The 21,296-nt window shown below is 39.4% G+C and overlaps 1 protein-coding gene across 1 annotated transcript in view; it reads right to left on the bottom strand.

The window, feature by feature from the left end:
* LOC122790549 (extracellular calcium-sensing receptor-like) overlaps positions 1–21,296 on the bottom strand; it is a 319,135-nt gene that overhangs the window by 90,199 nt on the left and 207,640 nt on the right. The window contains exon 5 of the mRNA XM_044058097.1: positions 19,781–19,904. Coding sequence (XP_043914032.1) covers positions 19,781–19,904 — 124 coding nt within the window. The remainder of the gene's footprint in view (positions 1–19,780; positions 19,905–21,296) is intronic.

The raw sequence follows: 21,296 nt of genomic DNA, 5'->3' as shown, positions 1-21,296 counted from the left end.
TCTTTCTGTCCATATCCCCCTTCACACATAATTACTGTATCTGTCAGTATGCACCACATATACACCTTCTTCTTCTTCTTCTTCTTTCGGCTTTTCCCAGTTAGGGGTCGCCACAGCGGATTATTTGTCTGCTCATGATTGGCAGTGGAATTTTATGGTGTCGAGTTGCCAGCCTGGCGCCCAACCTTCCACAGAAGGCACACACATGCACACACTCATGCCTAGGGCCAATTTAGAGTGTCCATTCCACCTACAGCATGTCATTGGGATGTGGGAGGAAACCCGAGCACCCGGAGGAAACCCACGCGACCACAGGGAGGACATGCAGACTCCACACAGAAGGCACCCCAGCCGAGGATCGAACCGGAGAACCTCTTGCTGTGAGGCAGCAACGTTAACCACTGCACCACCGTGGACGATACATATATATATATATATATATATATATATATATATATATATATATATATAGCTATATAAATTGCAATGATACATAGACTCTCCATATATATTTACATAACATATACATTACTTACACACACAACTACATTTAAAGAGACATCCCTGTTATACACACACACACATATATATATATATATATATATATATATATATATATATATATATGCACACACACACACACATATATATATATATATATATATAATATATATATATATATATATATATATATATATATATATATATATATATATGTATATATATATATATATATATATATATATATATATATATATATATATAGGTAATGGGTTCCTATCTAATGGCCGAATTAACAGAATGCCAAACTACACATTCCTGAGACGAGTTTGCCGAACTTACACATTGCCGATCGGTTAAACTGCCAAATAACACTATGCAAAAAGCACACTACAGTGGGGAAAGTGAATTGACGTGTTTCTCCACTGTTGTGCGAGTTTCGGAGTTGGTATATTTTTTTATGGTGTGTACTAGTGTGTTTAAGCTTACCTTAAGTTTCCAGCACTTTGCTTGTGAAGTCCACCTTGATTACCATTCTACTTGGTACGCTATGGGACACGTTCAGGTAGAGTTCACTTTCTATTAGGCATAGTGTTATTTGGCAGTTTAACCAATCAGCAATGTGTACGTTTTTGCAAACTCATCTCGGGAATGTGTAATTTGGCGTTCTGTTAATTCGGCCATTAGATAGGAACCCACCTATATATATATATATATATATATATATATATATATATATAAGAATGTCCCTACATACCCTCGGAATGCTGAGGTTATCTGCACTCACACATCACAACAGTTGTCCAATGGAACTAGACTAAGGTCACAACAGTACATACTCCACTCACCCGCAGACGCCTGTGGCTGAGGAATGTCACCTTGTAGATAGACACGGGTGAGCACGTGGTGTAATGTACAATGGTTTCAATGCATGCCCTTTACAGGCCATATTGTCCCTGGCCACATGTTTGCCTGTCTAACTGCAACCAGCCACATATGGCCATAGTGGTAACTGTACACACATAGCAGGGATATTAACAGGTACCCCACTCCTAGGAAAATAACAGTACCAAGCAATATCACTCTGCAGGCCAAACATGGTGTCTAACACAAGGCTATTTTACGTACTCCACAAGTACTTTGCTTGCAATCACATACACAATAGCTGTAACCTGTGGTGCATGTGATAAGTACTGCAAGCTGCAGTGTACAATATTAGATTGGTAGGGGTTCTACTCTCATAGCAGGCAACTCTGTGTGTGTGTAAATATATCTCCTTGCAGCTCTATGGACATGCCCACACAGCAGCCAACTGTGTGTGTGTGTGTGTGTGTGTGTGTGTGTGTGTGTGTGTGTGTGTGTGTGTGTGTGTGTGTAAATATATCCCCTTGCAGCATTATGGACATGTCTCCATGCAATGTTTATGCATTTTATGGCCCTGTAACTAGCTCCTGGAGTCTAATTTGCCCTCTTCTACAAGACCTGCTGATGACATCCACCTTAAGAGAGCACTGACATACATTTTAATATTGGATAAACTCCATGGCACAAGCAATAAGCACTGTGAGCTATAGTGTGTAATAGTAGATAGGTAGGGGTTTTAATCTCACATCAGTCAGCTCTGCATCTGCGTGTAAATGTATCCCTTGGCAGCACTACAAACATGACCATACAGTTTATCTCTGGGCAATGATTATGCATTTTATGCCCCTATGACTATCTGCTGGCCCTAAATTGCCCTCCTCTACGTAATCATAACTGATGCCCACCACCTGTCTGACCCAGACACAGGATGTTTGTAGATGCATCAACTCCATCACCACACCATCTAGATTTGTAAGTTCAGAAAACCCAGGTGACACTTATCAAGGGTAGCAGACCTTATCACAAAGTATGAATACATAATTATGCTGACTGCCCCCATTGTTCCTGATATACTGTTCTACATATATGCACCTAGGAAGCCATGAATGTACACTGATGTACCTTGCTGACATCATATTTCTGTTTTGCTGCCATGCCATCCTGTGCCAATATATTGCAGCCATGTGTCCATAAGTTATCCCCTCAGACTCCTGGAACAGAAACATACAAAGGTCCATGACACACCTGTCATTCAATAACACTACCACCAGTACAACATCATGCAAGAAAGACACACAATGTTTGATGTGTAGTCATGACACATGCCATCATACAGTACCTGTTGTGCCCCACAACAAGTCACAACAAGTGGCATGGCAAAACAATACTGCATTATGCAAGTGCATGTCAAGTAATATAGTCACCCTGTGCATCAGACACATGGTTGCATTTCCCTGCATCAGTGGCATAGAAGGCAGGGATGTGGCACAGGTATCATCACATGCACAGTGTATGGTGTGGGGGTGCTGGAGGCCTAGGCTGTGCCAAACAGTTGACAGCATGTGTGTGTGAGTCAGGAAGGGGTGTGGGTTAAATGTTCCATGGAGAGATGCCGTGTTTGTCTGTTGGTGACCTGCATGTGACAGTAGTGTTTGAGTGTGTGTATGTACATAGTCAAGCCCAGTGTTAGCCCTACACATGTGTATGTTGGACAGTTGTGAACCATACATGGTATAGTGGACAGTTCAACACCTCCAGCCATGAACATGGGAACTGGCTGTGCCAGGAGTAGCACTGGCAACACTCTGCCCAAGGTCAGATGCAGTGCTAGTACCTGATCATGACTGCTGTTTGCTGGGGTTGTGTCCCCTACAGGATCACCCAGGCCACATTCCCATGTGTGGACAGCACAATTCCTTCTGTAGCACTGGAGGTACTGCCACTACAGCAGCATGACTGTGCATGGCCATGTGGACTCTCAGCACTTGGTGTTGCTGACCAGCATCCACGTTTCCAATGCCCAACTCCAGCCAGATGTTCCAGCACAGACAATGAATGGTCCAAGACAGAAACTATCTCAGCCAGTGCACTGCATCAGTGAACTGATACAGGTTATCTCCAATGAGGTGGTGGCAGTCACAGATGTCAGACTGTGCGGTGTCCATAACCTAAGCATCTATCCTGTGTTGCATTTAGAATGTGCCTGTGCCTCTGTGACAGCCCATAACATGCGCTGAGTGATCCATGATGTGACACTTGCAATAGGTGGTGAATGAGCAGTAGTCCTCCTATGAGCACCCCTGTCAATCTGCCTGTGTGTGGCCTTCCCAGGTATCTGGCTATGGTTAGCATCTACACTTACTGATGCCATAGTTGCCACACTGTCCTGTTCAATGTTGCCACCCTCTGACTGTCCAATATCTGTGGACTCTGGGGACTGGGTATGTGTGGGCATACTGACTGTGTGCAGTGACAATGGGGGCGGAAGAGGGATGTCAACCTCTGGGACAGATTCAGCCCCTGACAACCCCACCTGTGCCTCACTATGGCCACCATCATCATCAAAGTTCAATGAGACACTGACATCAGGTTGTGAGTGGGAAAGACTCCAACCCCCCCACCCATGAGAAGCAAGACAAAAGCAGTACATTACTACCTGCACTGTTATATATGGCAATTCACACAGACTCATATAGATGAGGATCCACAACTGCATAGCCAGTCCCACATCTCCTCATCTCCCCTGCCATGCACAACAGACAACCTCACACCAACATACACAGACAAGTCAAGCCCTTTATAACATGCACTTCAGCTACATCCAGTTAAAGTTGCCAGTACAATCTACCTGTCAGGTATGCAATATGACACTATATGTGATAGAACTAAGTAAAGAAAAAAGCTTGGAATAAGGCAACCAGCAACCAAAAGACTGTGCTTGGAATACAGTAGTTTATTAACAAATAAAATCCACAATTTTAAGCAATTTAGTCCCTGAAGCACTAGGACTTCTTCAGAACTAATTAAAACAATTAACAGCTTGTTTAAATACCCTCCATAAATCATGTGACTTTAAAAAAAAACGTTGTATTAAAATATACTATATTATTAATATAATAGATCTGCTAAAAAGTGTTATATTAAAACAAAAACATACAAAAATAAATAAAATCATAACACTTGCACTCTAGTTTTAAGTATTGGAACTATAGAGATCTGGTCATTTAGACCAGGTTGCATGTTAGAATTCAATTTTAGTTGCCAAAAAACTTCACATCTTTCTATCTGTAACTCCCACCAACCTCCTCTATAGTCTTTTGGTATAATATATAAAATGCCACAAAGAAGTTTGCCCTACCTTGCACAACTTAAGGTGTGCTTAAAAAGTGTGTTGTTAATATTACATTTCAAAATTGCATAAAGGTGTTCATAAATTCTCTTTCTTAGATTTCTATCTGTCTTCCCAACATAATAACTTTGACATTTATTACAAACTGCAATGTATACTAAACCTTTAGTTGAACAATTACCATTTCTAAGACTGATTAAAAAAGGAATATTGACTAACTCTAAAATAGCATTTTCTAAAATAAAAGAACATTGGTGACAACTCTCACAGTTTGTCATACCTTTGGGGTTTAACTTAACTGGTGGGGGAGAGTGCTTAAATAGGAACTTAAAGTTTCTTCCCATTTTATACACAAAATTGGGATTTTCTTCTTAAATCCCTGCCAGATCAGGGAGGGCTCTAAAAAGTGCCCAGTTTTTAAAAATAACATCCTTAACTTCCTTGGACCCACATTTATAGGGGAACAACCATATTATTAGTAAAAACCTTGTTACTCCTATTTCCCTGAACAGGGGGGACCTTCTCAAACTCATTTCCCAGTGGTGGTTTGTATCTTGTACTCCATCCTTACAATATTTCACTAGTTGTCTTATAGATCAAACTGTCTGGGTAACCCCTCTCAAGGAACATTTGACAAATTTTATTAAGTTCTACCTTAAAATTAACTTCATCCAAGCACATTCTTGCTGCCTGTACCATTTGACTTTTTACAATGTTCCTTTTTGTGTGATAGGGATGTTAACTCTGGTTATCCAAATAACTAATCGAAATGTGTTTTTTCTAATAACCTCAGAACCAAAACAACCATTAACATCATCCTTAAAAATAGCAACATCAAGGTAATCTATACTCTGATCTGAGTATGTCCCCGTTAACTTAAAAAATGGTGAAATATTATTTTAAAAGTCCATAAAACACTGATGTCCCCTTGTAAATCCTTCTAAAGGCTAAAAATATCATCTAGGTACCGATAGTATGCCAACCATTTATCCTTGAAATCAGAAGTCAGAAAAAATTTCCTCTCACATGCACGCATAATGAGGTTAGCATAAATGGGGGGGGGGGCAACTCACTCCCATTGCAATCCCTTGTATTTGTTTAAAAAATTCACCTTCAAAGGAAAAACAATTATCCCTAATTATTCCCATCACTTCAATAATAAAATTCACCATAGTATTGTTTAGTTTTGTCAAACTTCTAATGGCTTCAGAAAATAAACATTAACTCTCTTCATGAGGGATTGAAGTAAATAAATCTATAACATCAACAGCGGTGAAACTACAAGTAGGAGAATACCATTCTTTTTTATCTTAGACAAAAAAATCCAAAGAATCCTTCAAACAATAAGTAATCTCCAAAATAGAATTTTGAAGTAATCTATCTATAAAACCCCCCAAACTATAAGTAATACACTGTTCTGTGCTGCCGCAATAACTCTATATGGGAGTTAGTAGATGTTCTTGTGAACTTTCAGTATCCCGAAAGCTGCCGATATCGAAGAGTGGTCATTTTTTAAAATATGAAATACATCCTTAGAGATGTCATCCTGTAAAAGGGCATCTTCCAATAAAAGTTGAATCTTCCTGTGTGCAATAAACAATTTCTATATATTATCTTATATTTTTTCAAGTCATAAAATATGTTAAACATTTGTATAATCCAATTTATCCACCAAAACCACCCCTCCACCTTTATCTCATTTCATTATTCTGTAACTCTCATTACTTCTGAGTTTCTTAAGTAACATACTTTCTTGGGAATTTAAATTATAATACTTGCCTTTATATTTATGAGTTACTTTAAACAAATCTGTTGAACAAATTCTTTCAAAGGCTGCTATAGTCAGGTGCATGGGAGGATTAAAACAACTCTTTTTTCCTTAGAAAGTTGAATTTGTTTTCTGTTAATGGGTTATTCTGAAATAACACCTGTAGGTTCAACTTTCTTGTAAATAACCTTAACTCTATTGCCACCTCAGTGTAATTATTTCTAGAAGCTGGAACAAACTTAAAACCTTTCTTAAAAAGGGTAAAAAGTGCCTCATTAATATTGAGCTCTATATAGCTGAAAATATGGAACCCTTGAAAACTTAACATTTTCCCATCAAAGGCTGAAACTATATGGTTTTAGCTAAATTTGGTTCCTGGTATTGTAATTCCACTTCTGCAATTTTCTGTTGTTTCCATCCCCCTTTCTAAGCTTAACCCTGGTATAAAAAATTATTGTTATTCCTTTGTTGATTTTTATTGTAGATCCTTTCTGACCTACACAAGGGGGTTTAATTTTCCTCATAATATCTGTCATCATAACCATTATTCTTCCTCTAAGGATGTTCAGTCTCATACTTTTTATAAACCACTTCTCTTTCACTTAACTGTTCATTATTATATAAAGATGTTTGTCTCTCATTATTATAAATACTTAAATACTCTTTTGGTACTGGATATGCTTTTTTATTCAAATAATCCTTCTCATCCCTATCAGTTTTTTTTTCTTTTTCCATTCTAAATTCTTTGTCACCTGTTCTTCAGCTCTATTTAAAATGCCTTCATACTTAAATACATTAGTTTCAAAAAGCAGGTCTTCCAAAATGTGGTCATTTAAAACACAGACTTCCTCTAAACACTTATTAATATTAACGTTATTCAATTTGATAATGAAGTGTAACAATTCAATGCCATGTCTGTCAAACATAACTAATAATTTAGTTAGTTCACTATCTTGAATAAAAAGTCTGTTGTGGAATTTAAACATTTGTAAACCTTTTGGCATTTGTTTGCGTGTAATGCACTCTTTTAAGAAAACACTGTCACATTGTAAGTTCTGTACCTTCCCCAACTTGTGCTTAAGGTAGTAAAGCTTTTTTTGTTGTACATTCTGATGCTGTGCAATTCCCTGATCTGAAAATGATATATCCTTGATAATCCAATCATATAAATTAAAACCTTCCAACTGTTTAGGATCCTGAACGCTTGTAGTGCTCGTTGAATTCTAACATGCCACCTGGTCTAAATTACCAGATCTCTATAGTTCCAATACTTAAACTAGAGCACAAGTGTTATTATTTTGTTTTATTTTTGTATGTTTTTGTTTTAATATAACACTTTTTAGCAGGTCTATTATATTAATAATATAGTATCTTTTTAAAACCAAGGTTTTTTTAAAGTCACATAATTTATGGAGGGTATTTAAACAAGGTGTTAATTGCTTTAATGTGCTCTGAAGAAGTCCCAGTGTTTCAGAGATGAAAGCACTTGACATTGTAGATTTTATTTGTTAATAAACTACTGCATTCCAAGCACAGTCTTTTGGTTGCTGGTTGCCTTATTCCAAGCTTTTTTCTTTACTTAGTTCTATCACGTATAGTGTCATATCGCATACCTGACAGGCAGATTGTACTGGAAACTTTAACTGAATGTAACTGAAGTGCATGTTCTAAAGGGCTTGACTTGTATGTGTATGTTGGTGTGAGGTTGTCTGTTGTACATGGCAATGGAGATAAGGAGATGTGGCACTGATTATGCAGTTCTGGATCCTCATCTGTATGAGTCTGTGTGGATTACTATACATAACAGTGCAGGTAGTAATGCATTGCTTCTATCTTGCTTCTCATGGGGGGGTTTGGAGTCTGTCCCCCTCACAACCTGATGTCAGTGCCTCATCGTCATAGTCAGTACTATTGTTGTATTGCTCAGAGGTTAAAAGGTATGCTCTCCCATCAAAAAAAAAAAAAAGAAAAGAACTTCTTAGACTCTTATGAACAATTTCATCAGTTTTGGAAGGAAATAAGATGGCACTTCAAAATAGACATGCATTAAAACCCTTATTTTTGATAGACGTAAACCTTTTTCCAGCTACATGCAGACAATTTGGGATGTATAATTAACACACATGCAAAAATGCATTTATAATTGTGTATTGTGACAACAGAATTTGACAACATGTACTAAGATTTAATTCCAGCCATTAATAATTTGACATTAAATTGTGTATAAGATGTCTATAGCACTAGGCAGTTCAAAGTACCTCTGGAAGCCTGTATGAAATTAGCCCTCACACTTAAAGTGATAACTTGATCTGAGTATACCCTGTAACTATTTAATCACTTTAATTCTCTTTGCCAGGGTATTTCTTCATTCACTCTGGAAAGAAACATTGGTTTTCCCACTACCAAAAATTGATTATCCCCACCACCCTTTCATTATTTTTTCTAAATGGTCAAGTGATTTTTCAACATGGGTATATACAATGGGGTGGCTATGCAATGTGTTAATTGTTCTGAACTCCTATTGGGAAGACACGAAAGAGCACAAAGCTAAAAAGTGTTTCTGATTGATTTATTTTCCAGTCTGTTTTTGTTGAGAGATTCAGTACACATATGTTTTGGTGTATTAGATGATTTATTTTCCAGTCTGTTTTTGTTGTGAGATTCAGTACACATATGTTTTGGTGTATTAGATGATTTATTTTCCAGTCTGTTTTTGTTGAGAGATTCAGTACACATATGTTTTGGTGTATTAGATGATTTATTTTACAGTCTGTTTTTGTTGTGAGATTCAGTACACATATGTTTTGGTGTATTCGATGATTTATTTTCCAGTCTGTTTTTTTTGTTCTAAGATTCAGTATACATATGTTTTGGTGTATTAGATGATTTATTTTCCAGTCTGTTTTTGTTGTGAGATTCAGTACACATATGTTTTGGTGTATTAGATGATTTATTTTCCAGTCTGTTTTTGTTGTGAGATTCAGTACACATATATTTTGGTTTATTAGACACTGTTGAAAGCCTGTTCTTTCCATTATTCCATATTGTTAGTTCCTTTTCATGCATGAGGACACCTAAGTGTTTGAATACTCGTGAAAAAAACCTTACCCAATGTACCTTCATACATATAATACAAGAAACTGACTGGGTGGAGTATTCACAATTAATGGTACAGATTACACACCAATATGAGTCAATAGTGCATTTAAGTGCATTTGAATTGATGGCATTCTGAAGAACTTGGCATATAACATGAGCTGCCCAAAAATAAATCATTCTGTATCAGAGGAAACAAATCCTAAGTGTTATCTGGAAACTCAAATGACATGTACTGACTTTCATACTTTAGACACTTAATGCAAAAAGAAAGATTACTAGAAAAAGACATAATTCTTTGCAAGGTTAAAATTCAACATAAAAAGACTGTCAGTGCAATGGATTGATACTGCTTCAGCAATGGATGCCTCTTTCTCAGAGATCAGCTATTTGTCTGAAGATAGAATAAGTTCAAGACAACAGCTATTCCTGTTGTCAATTAAATAACATTAATTCAACAACACTTGCTGACAACAATAACACATAATACAACAGTTTGCAAATAAATGGCATGAGAAGCCTTAAGGATATCCATGCAAGCAACCATTTACATTTGTCCTTTTATTGTCACCTCCTAGTTTTTCTGCAAAGCAACACTTTTTTATATGTAGACTCTAAACAATCGTGACACAACTGATAATGACCCAATATTGCCAGAGATCTATACCTCATGTATATTAGATTTATGCATACACATGGAGCATGCTTATTTATGAATTCAGATGCAGAACCTTACCTACAGGGAAGCGAGGGAGGAGGCTGCTGCTCCAGGCACATGTTAAGGGCCACAATCTGATCCGTAATGTAGAAGTGATATACTGACACAGAGAGAATAGCAATTTAGCTTTTTGTTCACTTGTGTAAACAGTTGGAGTCATGTTGTTGTGTGCAGGAACTAAATAAATGCTGAAATATTGCAGTTAACCAGAGTGAAAATGTAATAAAGAGCAAGAACAGCTGCCTTTTGGAGAGAAGATGTTTTTTCCTCTTTAGGTTTTGTTTGAAGATGTTCTAGACTGAGAACTGCCTAGTGCTCTAATTCACTAATTTAGCTACTTAGCTAGCTACTGCTCTGTTCAGATGCATGACCACATACTGCACTGCCACACAAGAATAATGAATGCCTGCAATCATCAATGCACTGTCTCTGCAGTAAACTGCCTCTATGCTGAAATCGCAGTATCAATTTAAGCATACTATTTCCAGAATGATACCCATTAAGGATGATAAAAACATGAGTATCTGCAGTGTCAGGAGAATGGAGAGTAATATGTGTGCCATCACATACCTTACTATACCAAAAAGGCAGCTAACCATTTAAAAACCCTGCCATCAATGGATTCACTCAGCTTGTTTTTTATATTTTTTTATTATTTTTTATTCCTTATCTCACCACTGCTGATGTCAGGCACCCATACCATGCTCCCTATAGTTCCTACACTGGTAGCTCCCACATTTTTGTGGACTCCCCAGTTTGACCTTTATCACAAGAGTTTTCCGACTGAGAAAGAATATACCTATAGACTCCACAGGGCAAGTGGGATGTCACCAAATTACAGGCTTTGAGGAATTTGTTTCTCCTGGTCTAAGCCCATTGTCTGTGCTGACACTTAACCTTATGCATGTGCTGGGTGCATCATGAGAAGAAGCCTGAGGATGTGCCTGCCTGAGGGTGTGCCTGCCTAGTTACATCAGTTATTCCTCTGCAGCTTCCCTTCCCACCACAAATCAACTAGTCATCTCCAAGCCCTGACCTATAAAAGGGCTCCATGAGCAGATTCTCCCAGCATGTCCACTCTCAGATGGGCTTACCCATCTTCCTATGCCTTGCTATTAAAGTTCTTAAGCCACTAATCAAACACAGGTGATCAGGGCTATAGTCACGGCTGTATCCCTCTACACCATTGGCATAGGTTTCTCAACTTATGTATTTTCCAGCAATGGTCATAAGTCATGGAGAAACTGCTAGGAGATAGACCTGGCTGAGGTCTGAGCTATCCCAATAGTATCATGAGTTGGCCTTTTGAATGAACTATTGGCCATGGCCAGTATGGTAAAATTAATAATGACCTGTACCTGAAGGGTATAGTCTGGCCTCTAACATGATGAAATAGAAGATAAAAGGTGTGAGCATCCATTCTGAGCAGGTATTCTTATTCTTACCTAGCTAGTGTGTTGTACAACAATATACTGGTCAAAAGTGCCACCTGGTATACTGAGTACACATAAAATGCCCTGTGATCAATACATGGATATGCATGGCTATCATATTGGTAATGATGAAAAGACTGCATTCCAGCTTTCTTATAGTTTGTATGTGGTGATGTCAGCATTATCAATACTACCTGCGTTACAGAATTCTGTTTATTAGTGTGTACAAAAGTCCTTTTCAAAATCCCTTATAAATTTTATGCCATCATGCATGTGCATTTACTACATTTGCTAAATGGCATTCAGGAATGTAATTCTTACCTGTCATCGTGTATGCATGATTTTAGAGAAAGATTTTGTAAGTCCAGCTGTGTCTCCTTAAAAAAAGTGTATGATTCAAGTTATGCTTCTGAAAAAATAATTGCATGTGTCCTACATTTAAACTCAATAAGTGAATGAATGAATGAATGAATGAATGAAGTAGCAAAGGTACTCATATTTAATCTAATTCATAAGACTCCTCAGTTATTGAACAGCACATGAACAGATAAACCAGGATGAACTGCTTTCAGAAACATTACCCTGTGTTTGGATTTAAAGAACTCTGGAACTCTTACTGAAAGATGCCCACCAGGGCAGTACTTCATAGGTTCATGAGCTCATAGGTGTGTACTAGGCTAATGGACCTGGAGCCTTTACAAGCCTAGCCCATAGGATTACCTTAGCATTGTGCCACCCAACCTTAGTTCCTAGTGCCTTAGTCAAATAGAGCCACTGGAGTGATCCCTGGGGTGAATTTTCTATTTCTCATTCACTCATCAAGATTTTTCTTGAATAGGGCCAGTGAGGTGCTCTGTTTGACATGTATGGGAAATCTATTCCATAGCATGGGCAGTGTCTGGGTTATGAACTTGTCCCTCCATCTTGTTCTGTTTGGTTCCTATCAGTTCGCCAAAACTTCAGCAGTTCAAACACCATATGTTCAAACTGTGAAGTTCAAAAACTGATTGCGAAGCCACGGAGCACCGAATTCTTTCCCAGGGAAAGAATTTGGTGGGCTGTTTCTGCAGTTTCACTATTCCCTCCACTGTGGTGCGAAGGTTACGGACCGGGTAAAGGTAAGTGTGCGAATGGACCGGGGTTAAGGTAAGTGCGTGATAGTTACAGACCTTAGGGTTAGGGAGCTGGTAAGGTGAGTGTGCGATAGTTATGGACCTTAGGGTTAGGGAGCGGGTAAGGTGAGTGTGCTATAGTTACGGACCTTAGGGTTAGGGAGCAGGTAAGGTGCGCGTGCAATAGTTACGGACCTTAGGGTTAGGGTTTGGGTTAAGGTAAGTGGATAGATAGTAGTGTATGTACAGTTTAGTGTAGGGTTAGAAGTAGAGCTTTGTGAAGTGTATATGTGTGGATTATTTATTTTGGTGTGCTTGTGCTGTGTGTGTGTTTCTTGAAACAGTGATTTTTTTTCCTGGGAAAAAAATCGCTGTTCTAAGCCTTCGATGGTTTTGCACTTCAAGGTTAGAAGTTTGAACATATGGTGTTCGAACTTCTGCCATTTCGTCAAAGTGATATAGACCCGTTCTGTTGATTGTGATAATGAGGTAGAAGACTCTGTTGTGTGTGGTGTGGAGGGATTGGGATTTCTTTAGATGTAGCATTTCTAACAGAGCTGGGTCAGACATGGCTTTGTAAGTCAAGCAGAGATCACCTCTAAGTAGGTGATATGAGACAGAGAATAGTTGGAGTAATTTGAGTCTGTCCATATAGGACAAGTGTTTAAGGCCTAGGATCCTCTTTGTGAGGTACTTTTGGGGCCTCTCTAGTTGTTGCAGGTGTCTAGTGAGGTATGTGCCAAATGGGGCATTGTACTCAATGATTGGCCTAATGAGGGAAGAGTAGAGGGAGACAATGACCTCTTTCTTCCTGGATGCAAAACCCTTAGTAATGAAATGTGCTGCATAGAAGGACTTTCTGACCACAGTGGCAAAGTGGTGGTCAAAAGAGAGGTTGCTGTCAACCTGTGTTCCCAGATCTCTTATAACACCTTCTGTGTTCAGTGGACTACTGTCAATGTGGTAATTCATGGGAACTGGGTTTTTCTTAAAGGGGATGATGACACATTTTTTGGCATTGAACTTAAGGCAATGGTTCTGACAGCAGTCGTTGGTCTCAGTGAGGCCTTTCTGTAGGATGTCAACATCACTTGGGGAGTTAATAATAGCACTCAACTTGCAATTTTCGGTGAACATTGTCAGCCAGAGTCCCTTTGTGTTGGCCTGGACTTCAGAGAATTAGATACCAAATAGGAGATGACCCAGAACCAAACCCTGTGGGACTCCACTCATGACTGGTCGGCAGTCTGACTTGGAGTCAGCTACTTTCACACTGTGAGTTCTATCTGTCAGCCAGTTTGCAACCCACTTAGTGATATAGGGGTTGATGCCTAGCGTAGTGAGTTTTTCTATGATTCCTAAGTGGGGAATGGTATCAAAGGCCTTGGCCAGGTCAAGGTAGGTTGTATGAACCACCTTGCCTTCATTCACAGAAGTCGTCCAGGTTGAGCATGCATGATCTACCCTTCACAAAACCAAACTGTGTGGGATCCCGAGTTTGGAGATTCCTTATATCCTTGTTTATTAGGTCCATGATGCATTCCATCGCTTTGCATATCAGACTTGTCAGGCTAATGGGGCAATAGTTTTCAGGGTCTGTAGTCATTCCTCCTTTGTGGAAAGGGATGACTGTAGCAGTGTGCCATTTGGTAGGGACAAAGCCTGTGGTGAGGTTGTGATTGAACAGGGCACACAGCTGAGGTGCCAGTTCACTCTGCAGTTCATGTAGAACACAGGCAGGGATATTGTCAGGTCCCATAGAAGTTGTATTCTTGGCCTTGAGCAGTGCTGTTTTAACCTGTGCAGCAGTAATACTGGGTGCCTGGCAATCTACTGGTATTGTGATTGATCCTTTGGTGGGGGAGAGAGGGGTAAAGTTGGCACTGAATCTGTCAACCAGTATATTGGCAATACTGGTTGGCTCGGTATAGGAGGTACAGTTGTGCAGTAGCTCAGAACAAATCTGGGTATTGCCATGGAGATTCTTTGCATAACTATAGAAGGCCTTGTGGTTGTCTTTACTATCTGTTGCAATTCTATTTTCATAGCTAGCTTTAGAGGATTTGATGAGGATCTTAACTTTTTGTTGAGGTTGATAAGGGAGTTTTTACAGTCTTGGGACTTCACCTTATTTTGCATCAGTTTCCTCCTTCTGTTGTATAGTTTGTTTATGGCAGGGGACCACCAGATTGGCTTCCATTTTTTTGGAGGATAGCATCTTGGTTCTATTGGTTATGGCGAGATCCTTGCATTTGTGTACATGTTCGTACAGTGCATTAGCATAGGATTCAGTGGTCATGCAACTATTCTCCATTTGCATAGGTACCATGAAGTAAGCCACCTCTGTTTTTAGGAGCCCATTGTTAGATTTAGAGACGTTTTTCATGGTGGTTACCTTTGCTGGGGGGGGGGGGTGAGAGATGTGGCTTTTCAAAGTGATTAGTTTGTGGATGGATCTAACCAGGGAGGAGCTGACTATTGGTGTAGAGAAACAGTCACCCATGTTAGTAATGACCAGATCAAGGATGTTTCTACCTCTAGTGGGGGTAAGAAAGAGCTGGTCCAGGGCATTGGAATTAATTAATTTCAGGAAACGTTGGGCAAGTGTATTGGTACATGAATAGTTTTCCCAGTTAATGGAGGGGTAGTTGAAGTCACCCAGTATGAGAGTGTTAGGTTGGACCCTAATATTCTCCAGGGTGCTTAGGAATGTGGAGTATGAGTCTTGGGAAATGGTTGGGGACCTAGAGCAGGCTATGAACTGAATCACTCTCTTGCCCAATGTTAGCTGCACCTGAAGTTTTTCTGATGCATTATGTTGGGGTACCAGTCTGGAGGTGTGCCCATTCTTTATGAATATGGAAACACCACCACCTTTGGAGCTTTGGTCCAAGATCTGGGGCTGAAAGGTGTGGAATGAGATATAGCCTGGTAGTGCAGGGGTGCTTTCTGCTGCTTTGAACCAGGTCTTTGTTACAGCACAAATGTCAACGTTTTCCATTTTAGGGAGTGCTTCAAGTGAGTGCATTTTGAGATTTAGACTACTAGCATTGAACAGCATGACCTTCAGATTGCATTTGTTTGTAGCTGTTACATTGGTAATTTGGTATTTGGAACACTGCCTATAAAAGGCTCTATAGGGGTGGAAAGAACCTTGACCAGTATCCGGAAGCCTAGGGGTGACAAATACAGGCCATCTCTGGCAAAGCATCGAGGTCTGTCAATCATGTCATCCCAGGCAGACAGATACCAGATCCCCATAAAATGACACCAGAAATTTAACCAATTATTGAAATCAATCATTTTCTGATTGTACTGCGGTATCATTCTGGTACTTCTGCAGTGCTGCAGCGGTAGCGTTGTTGCCTCATAGCAAGAGGTTCTCCCGTTTGATTCTCGGCTTGGGTTGGGAGTGCCTTCTGTGTGGAGTCTGCATGTCCTCCCCACAGTCGAGTGGGCATTCGAAAGACATACGTTGAATGGGCATGCCATCATTGAAGGTTGGGCATTGGGCTGGCAACTCGACACCATAAAAACCAACTGCCAATCATTAGCGGACCGGAGTTCTACTGTGGCGACCCCTAACCGGGAAAAGCCGAAAGACAAACAACAACAACTGTGGTATCATTCTGGGTGATAGTAGTAGGCTGCTCAGGACTAAGGTCATACCCGTCTGGGCTACATAATCTGAGATCTCCTCCATGTCTTTTTTCATGTAGTCCAGGGAGGTACGTCTCAGGTCATTCACACCCACATGTACAATGACAGAGTCATATTTGTACCTGTTGTTGATGGACCTGAGTGTGTGCATTATGTTGCAGATTCTGGCACCTGACAGACAGCTGACTGTTGCTTTCTCCTTATTCAGCCTAGTGAGTGAGACATCAGTGTATCTCACTATCAAGTCACCCATGACTAGTGTGTTGGGCATGCTCTTTTGCCTTAGGGGCTTTGGTTGAGTGGCTCACTGTTTAGAAGAGTTATGTGTCTCGTGATTAGTGTTGTGTTGTGATGGTCGAGTGCATTTCTGCCTTGGAGGTCTCTGTTGTTTGGGTAGATTTTTGTTGAGAGCCTCCATTAAGGTGGGTTTGTGGTTTCTGTTTTTATGTGAAGGCAGTGCTGGTGTGTGTTCAGGAGGGCTATGTGTTCCATGTGGTGTGGTGCAAGTGTTGACCTTCTCCTCTTGACCAGCTATAGTGCATGGCTTCCAATTTGGATATATAAGTGCATCTCTCACAAGTCTGAGTGTTGGGATCTAAGAGGAGAGGGTTGTCAGTGTTCATGAGGTAGTTGCTACATTGCCTCAGGATGCCCAAGTTCACCAGGTTAATAGGAGAAATCACAGGGAACTGACCTTTAGACATGGCTGGAGGGGTGGGCAATAATAAGTACTGGAGCTGTTTCCTTGTAGAACATTTATTGCTAGTAGCACTTTTGTGTGCTGCAATAATTCCTACAAGATGTCTGATAAAGTGCTAGACTAATAAGCTAGTAAAAGTGCAGGAGAGAAGAGAACGAGCATATCTAAGGGAAAAATTGAAGACCAGACTTTTTGATACTGCTCAGAAGCTTACAAACAGTCCTGGATACAGCAAATCCGTATCTGGACTACACTAGTTACAGGAAAGGTGGGAAACAAGCACAAGCATGGGCTTTTAAACCAGAAAGTTGAAAGAGATGGAAAAAACTGCCCAAACAGCCAATAAACTACAATTTCTGAGCCAGAAACAACTCCTCTTGTGGTAGATATGCTGACTAATGCTTACCACTCCCACTGATGAGCTAGAAGGCTTCCCTCCAACACAGAAAGGTTTGGGGGCCTCAGAAGCTTACAAACAGTCCTGAATACAGCAAATCTGTATCTGGACTAGACTAGAAGAGAGAAGGTGGGAAACAAGTGCAAATGTGGGCTTTTAAACCAGAAAGTTGAAAGAGATGGCAAAAAACTGCCCAAACAGCCAAATAAACTACAATTTCTGAGCCAGAAACCACTCATCTTGTTGTAGATAAGCTGCCTAGTGCTTACCACTCCTGCTGATATGCTAGAAGGCTTCCCTCCAACACAGAAAGGCTTGGGGGCCTCAGAAGTTTACAAACAGTCCTCGATACAGCAAATCTGTATCTGGACTAGACTAGTTACAGGAAAGGCAGGAAACAAGCTTAGATTTTTTTTATAGAAAAGCAGGTAAACAGCACTAAAATTTAAGGTTAAGAACCTAAGTGGGTTGGCCTTCTCAAATGTTCTCTCTGTATTAGGTAGAATGAGCTAATGATACTAGACTGGGAGGAGTATCCCAGATCAAATTTACAGTAGAGGCGGGCAACTGCAAAGCCACCAAGTATGAGAACAAGTCACCAATAGGGAGGATGGGTGGGAACAAAATACAGACACCAAGAAAAGTAATCTGAAGCAAATGAATAAATGCAGCAGTTTTGTTAACTAAAACAAATTACAGACACCAAGAAAAGCAATCTGAAGCAAATTAATAAATGCAGCAGTTTTGTTAACTAAAACAAAATACAGACACCAAGAAAAGCAATCAGAAGCAAATTAATAAATGCAGTAGTGCTGTGCTGATCCGTTAGCAGTCTAATCCCTACTGAAAAAGGGTCACCCACTTATCTTAAGGCCCTGGCACACATCTCTTAACAGGGCTTGTGTCTGCCTAGATGTGAGCCAGTCATACTGAACTTCTTTATGAACTTCTTTCTGGTCAGACCTTACATTTTATGGCTGTCTTTACAATTAATGTCTTCTCTTATGATGGAAAGGAGAATGCTTTTCATATAAGTGGGTTGTACCCTCAGGACATGTGAGCCACAAAGCACCATAGAAAATGATGACGTTTATATCACATGGGGTCATCCATTGCCAGCAGTTCAAAAAACAGACGTGAGAAAATCAGATACAGTAGTCTATGAAAAGAAGACAAAAGTAGCACTGATCATTGAAATTGCTATACCCAGTGACTACAGTGTCTTTCATACAGAGAGACACAAAGCATAAATACAAGGATTTGCAGACAGAAATGAGGGCAATGTGGAAGAAGGATACTCAGACAGTTCCAGTAGTACTAGGATCAATGGGTCTTATAAAAAAATAATTTATAATCCTACTTAGATATGTTACTGATGCATGTAACTACATACGAATTGCAGAAAGAGTCATTACTGGACACATTGTGGGTGCTGGGAAGAGCACTTCTGGCTAACATCAAAGATTGAAACAACAATAATTTCTTAAACTTTAACTGTATTTTGACTTAGGAAGGGGAGTCATTCCTGTCATGGTATTAAAACGTAAATGACTTGAAGAAATTGGGGCCGAATGGAAAGATATGTCTTGTGGCATGTCCTTTTTTTTGTTAACCATACCCTTTTATGGAGCACCTTTTCTATAAGATTCTGGTAGACTCCAGCTCTAAGCAGGTGCCTTCTTAATCCTCTGTGTTGATTTGGCCACATGGTATAATTTATCCTGGATAGTGGGTAAGCGAGAGACAAGCCTGTAGCATTAAGATGTTCATCTGGGTGTATACTTAGCTAATAATATTCAGCTTTATCACACAACAACTCAGCTTCATGTGTTCAGAGCCAAATACTGGACTATCAGTCTACAGACCATTACAAGCCTAGCCAATAATCAGAGATCAGAATTATACCTTCTACCTTGCATCCCTGAGATAAAGACTTTATTATGCCAACCGCCAATAGTGAGTAAAGTAATGAGCTGTAAAGGGGTTGTGCTATACAAACTTGAGTTTGATTTATTCAACTTCAAACACCTTACTGGATAATTATCAACCAAGTCTCATAGTCATAAAAAAATGATCCAAGAGCACCTCTGAAACATGTTTCTGTGCCATAAGCCTAATCCACTCAGCTCAGACCAAATAAATACATTATTAAACTAAACTTATCAATAAAATAATAGCTTACCACTCTGGTTGGTAATTTCTCCATTTGGACATAACATGCAGGTGTAGCAACACTTGGGCTGACCCTGAAGGTTAGAACGTCTGTATCCTGGATGGCAGCTCTCACTGCACACAGACCGTGGGACCTAAACAGCAATGAGAAAAAATTATAAATAGGAGGGGAGAGTATGGATGCATCCAGCAACAGTATAAAGCAAAAAAAGAGTCAATATGGACATTTAAATCCATACTATGCATGACTATAGGAAATGCATACCTATATAATCAGTTGTATAAGGAGTGGCTACAGCTATCTAAATATACAGTACTCATGTACCTGTATAAGGAAAGGGCACAGAGGTATAAATCTGCATGACAGTTCTGTCAGGAGAATTTCATTTGCATTATACGAGGTACAACCACATGTGAGGAGAATACTGCTCTGTAAATATTCAGTGTCTTGGTAGAAGGAAAGGCTACAATGTTTGCAGCAAACAGTACAATAATAAGGAGAAAGTATAGTTATATAAATATACAGTATGACTGTATAAGAAGAAGGTGCAACTATGTCTGTATACAATATAACTATGTAAGGAGGTATATGTGTGTGTGTATAGTATACACTGCAGCTGTATAAGGGAAGAGTACAACTGTATAAATGTTAAGTGTAGTTATATAAAGGAAGGTTATAGATTCATACATGTCTTTATTTATTTTAACTCATTTACACTTTGTTTACTGGATTAGTCTCACTTGGTCAATGGCCACCTCAAGGGAGACCTAAGATTATAGTCATACTGACTAAGGGAAATTTGGCCAGGGAACCAGAGAACTTCTGTTTTCTTTTCCAGAAGATATTGCTGTTGGGCTGTCAGTGGAAGGAAGCACTATGCAGGAGCAGGAGGTGGAAATGAAGAGAGGAGACTGATGAGTGTTATATTAAAAGGAGCTTTATATTCTCTGGAAGTGAAGAGATGGATGGTGATACAATTCATGTGGGTAGTGCAGTGCAATATATTGAAATTAATGAAGTTCTGAAAGATGGTTTATAGTATACTGTATTGGTTGAAATGATTAATGAGAAGGAACTGGAAGACTCTGTTGCTGTCTCCTGGTCAGACATTGTAAAGGATTATGTCACAGATGAAATGAAAATGACAGAGAGCACTAAAGCATGTTGACTGCAGATGGTGTACAAAAGATGGACAATCAGAAGGATGGACTTGGTAATACTAAAGAAAATCCTATGGTTTATGAAACTTGTCAGAGTGGTAGTGATAAAAGGACTTATGCTATGGCAACATCAAAGGGTAACCATGTACAACAAAAGAATGTTTATTAAATGGATATGTGAACTCCATCAATCAGAACCGAATCAAAGGAGGGACAGACTGGCAGATATTTTGTGTGAGACTATATTACTACTCCTTTGAATTTTCGTCCTGATGATATACGTCTTTTTATACTTACAGGTGCTAATCTTTTTTTCTGATATTACAATTTGAATCTTTTTTGACTGAAAGGTTTATGGCTGAGTT

Source organism: Protopterus annectens, chromosome 16.part0, assembly GCF_019279795.1.
Source record: "Protopterus annectens isolate FY-2018-M chromosome 16.part0, PAN1.0, whole genome shotgun sequence".
Taxonomy (NCBI): domain Eukaryota; kingdom Metazoa; phylum Chordata; order Ceratodontiformes; family Protopteridae; genus Protopterus; species Protopterus annectens.
The sequence above is the reverse complement of the archived record's forward strand: the minus strand, read 5'-3'. Positions and strand labels throughout refer to the sequence as shown.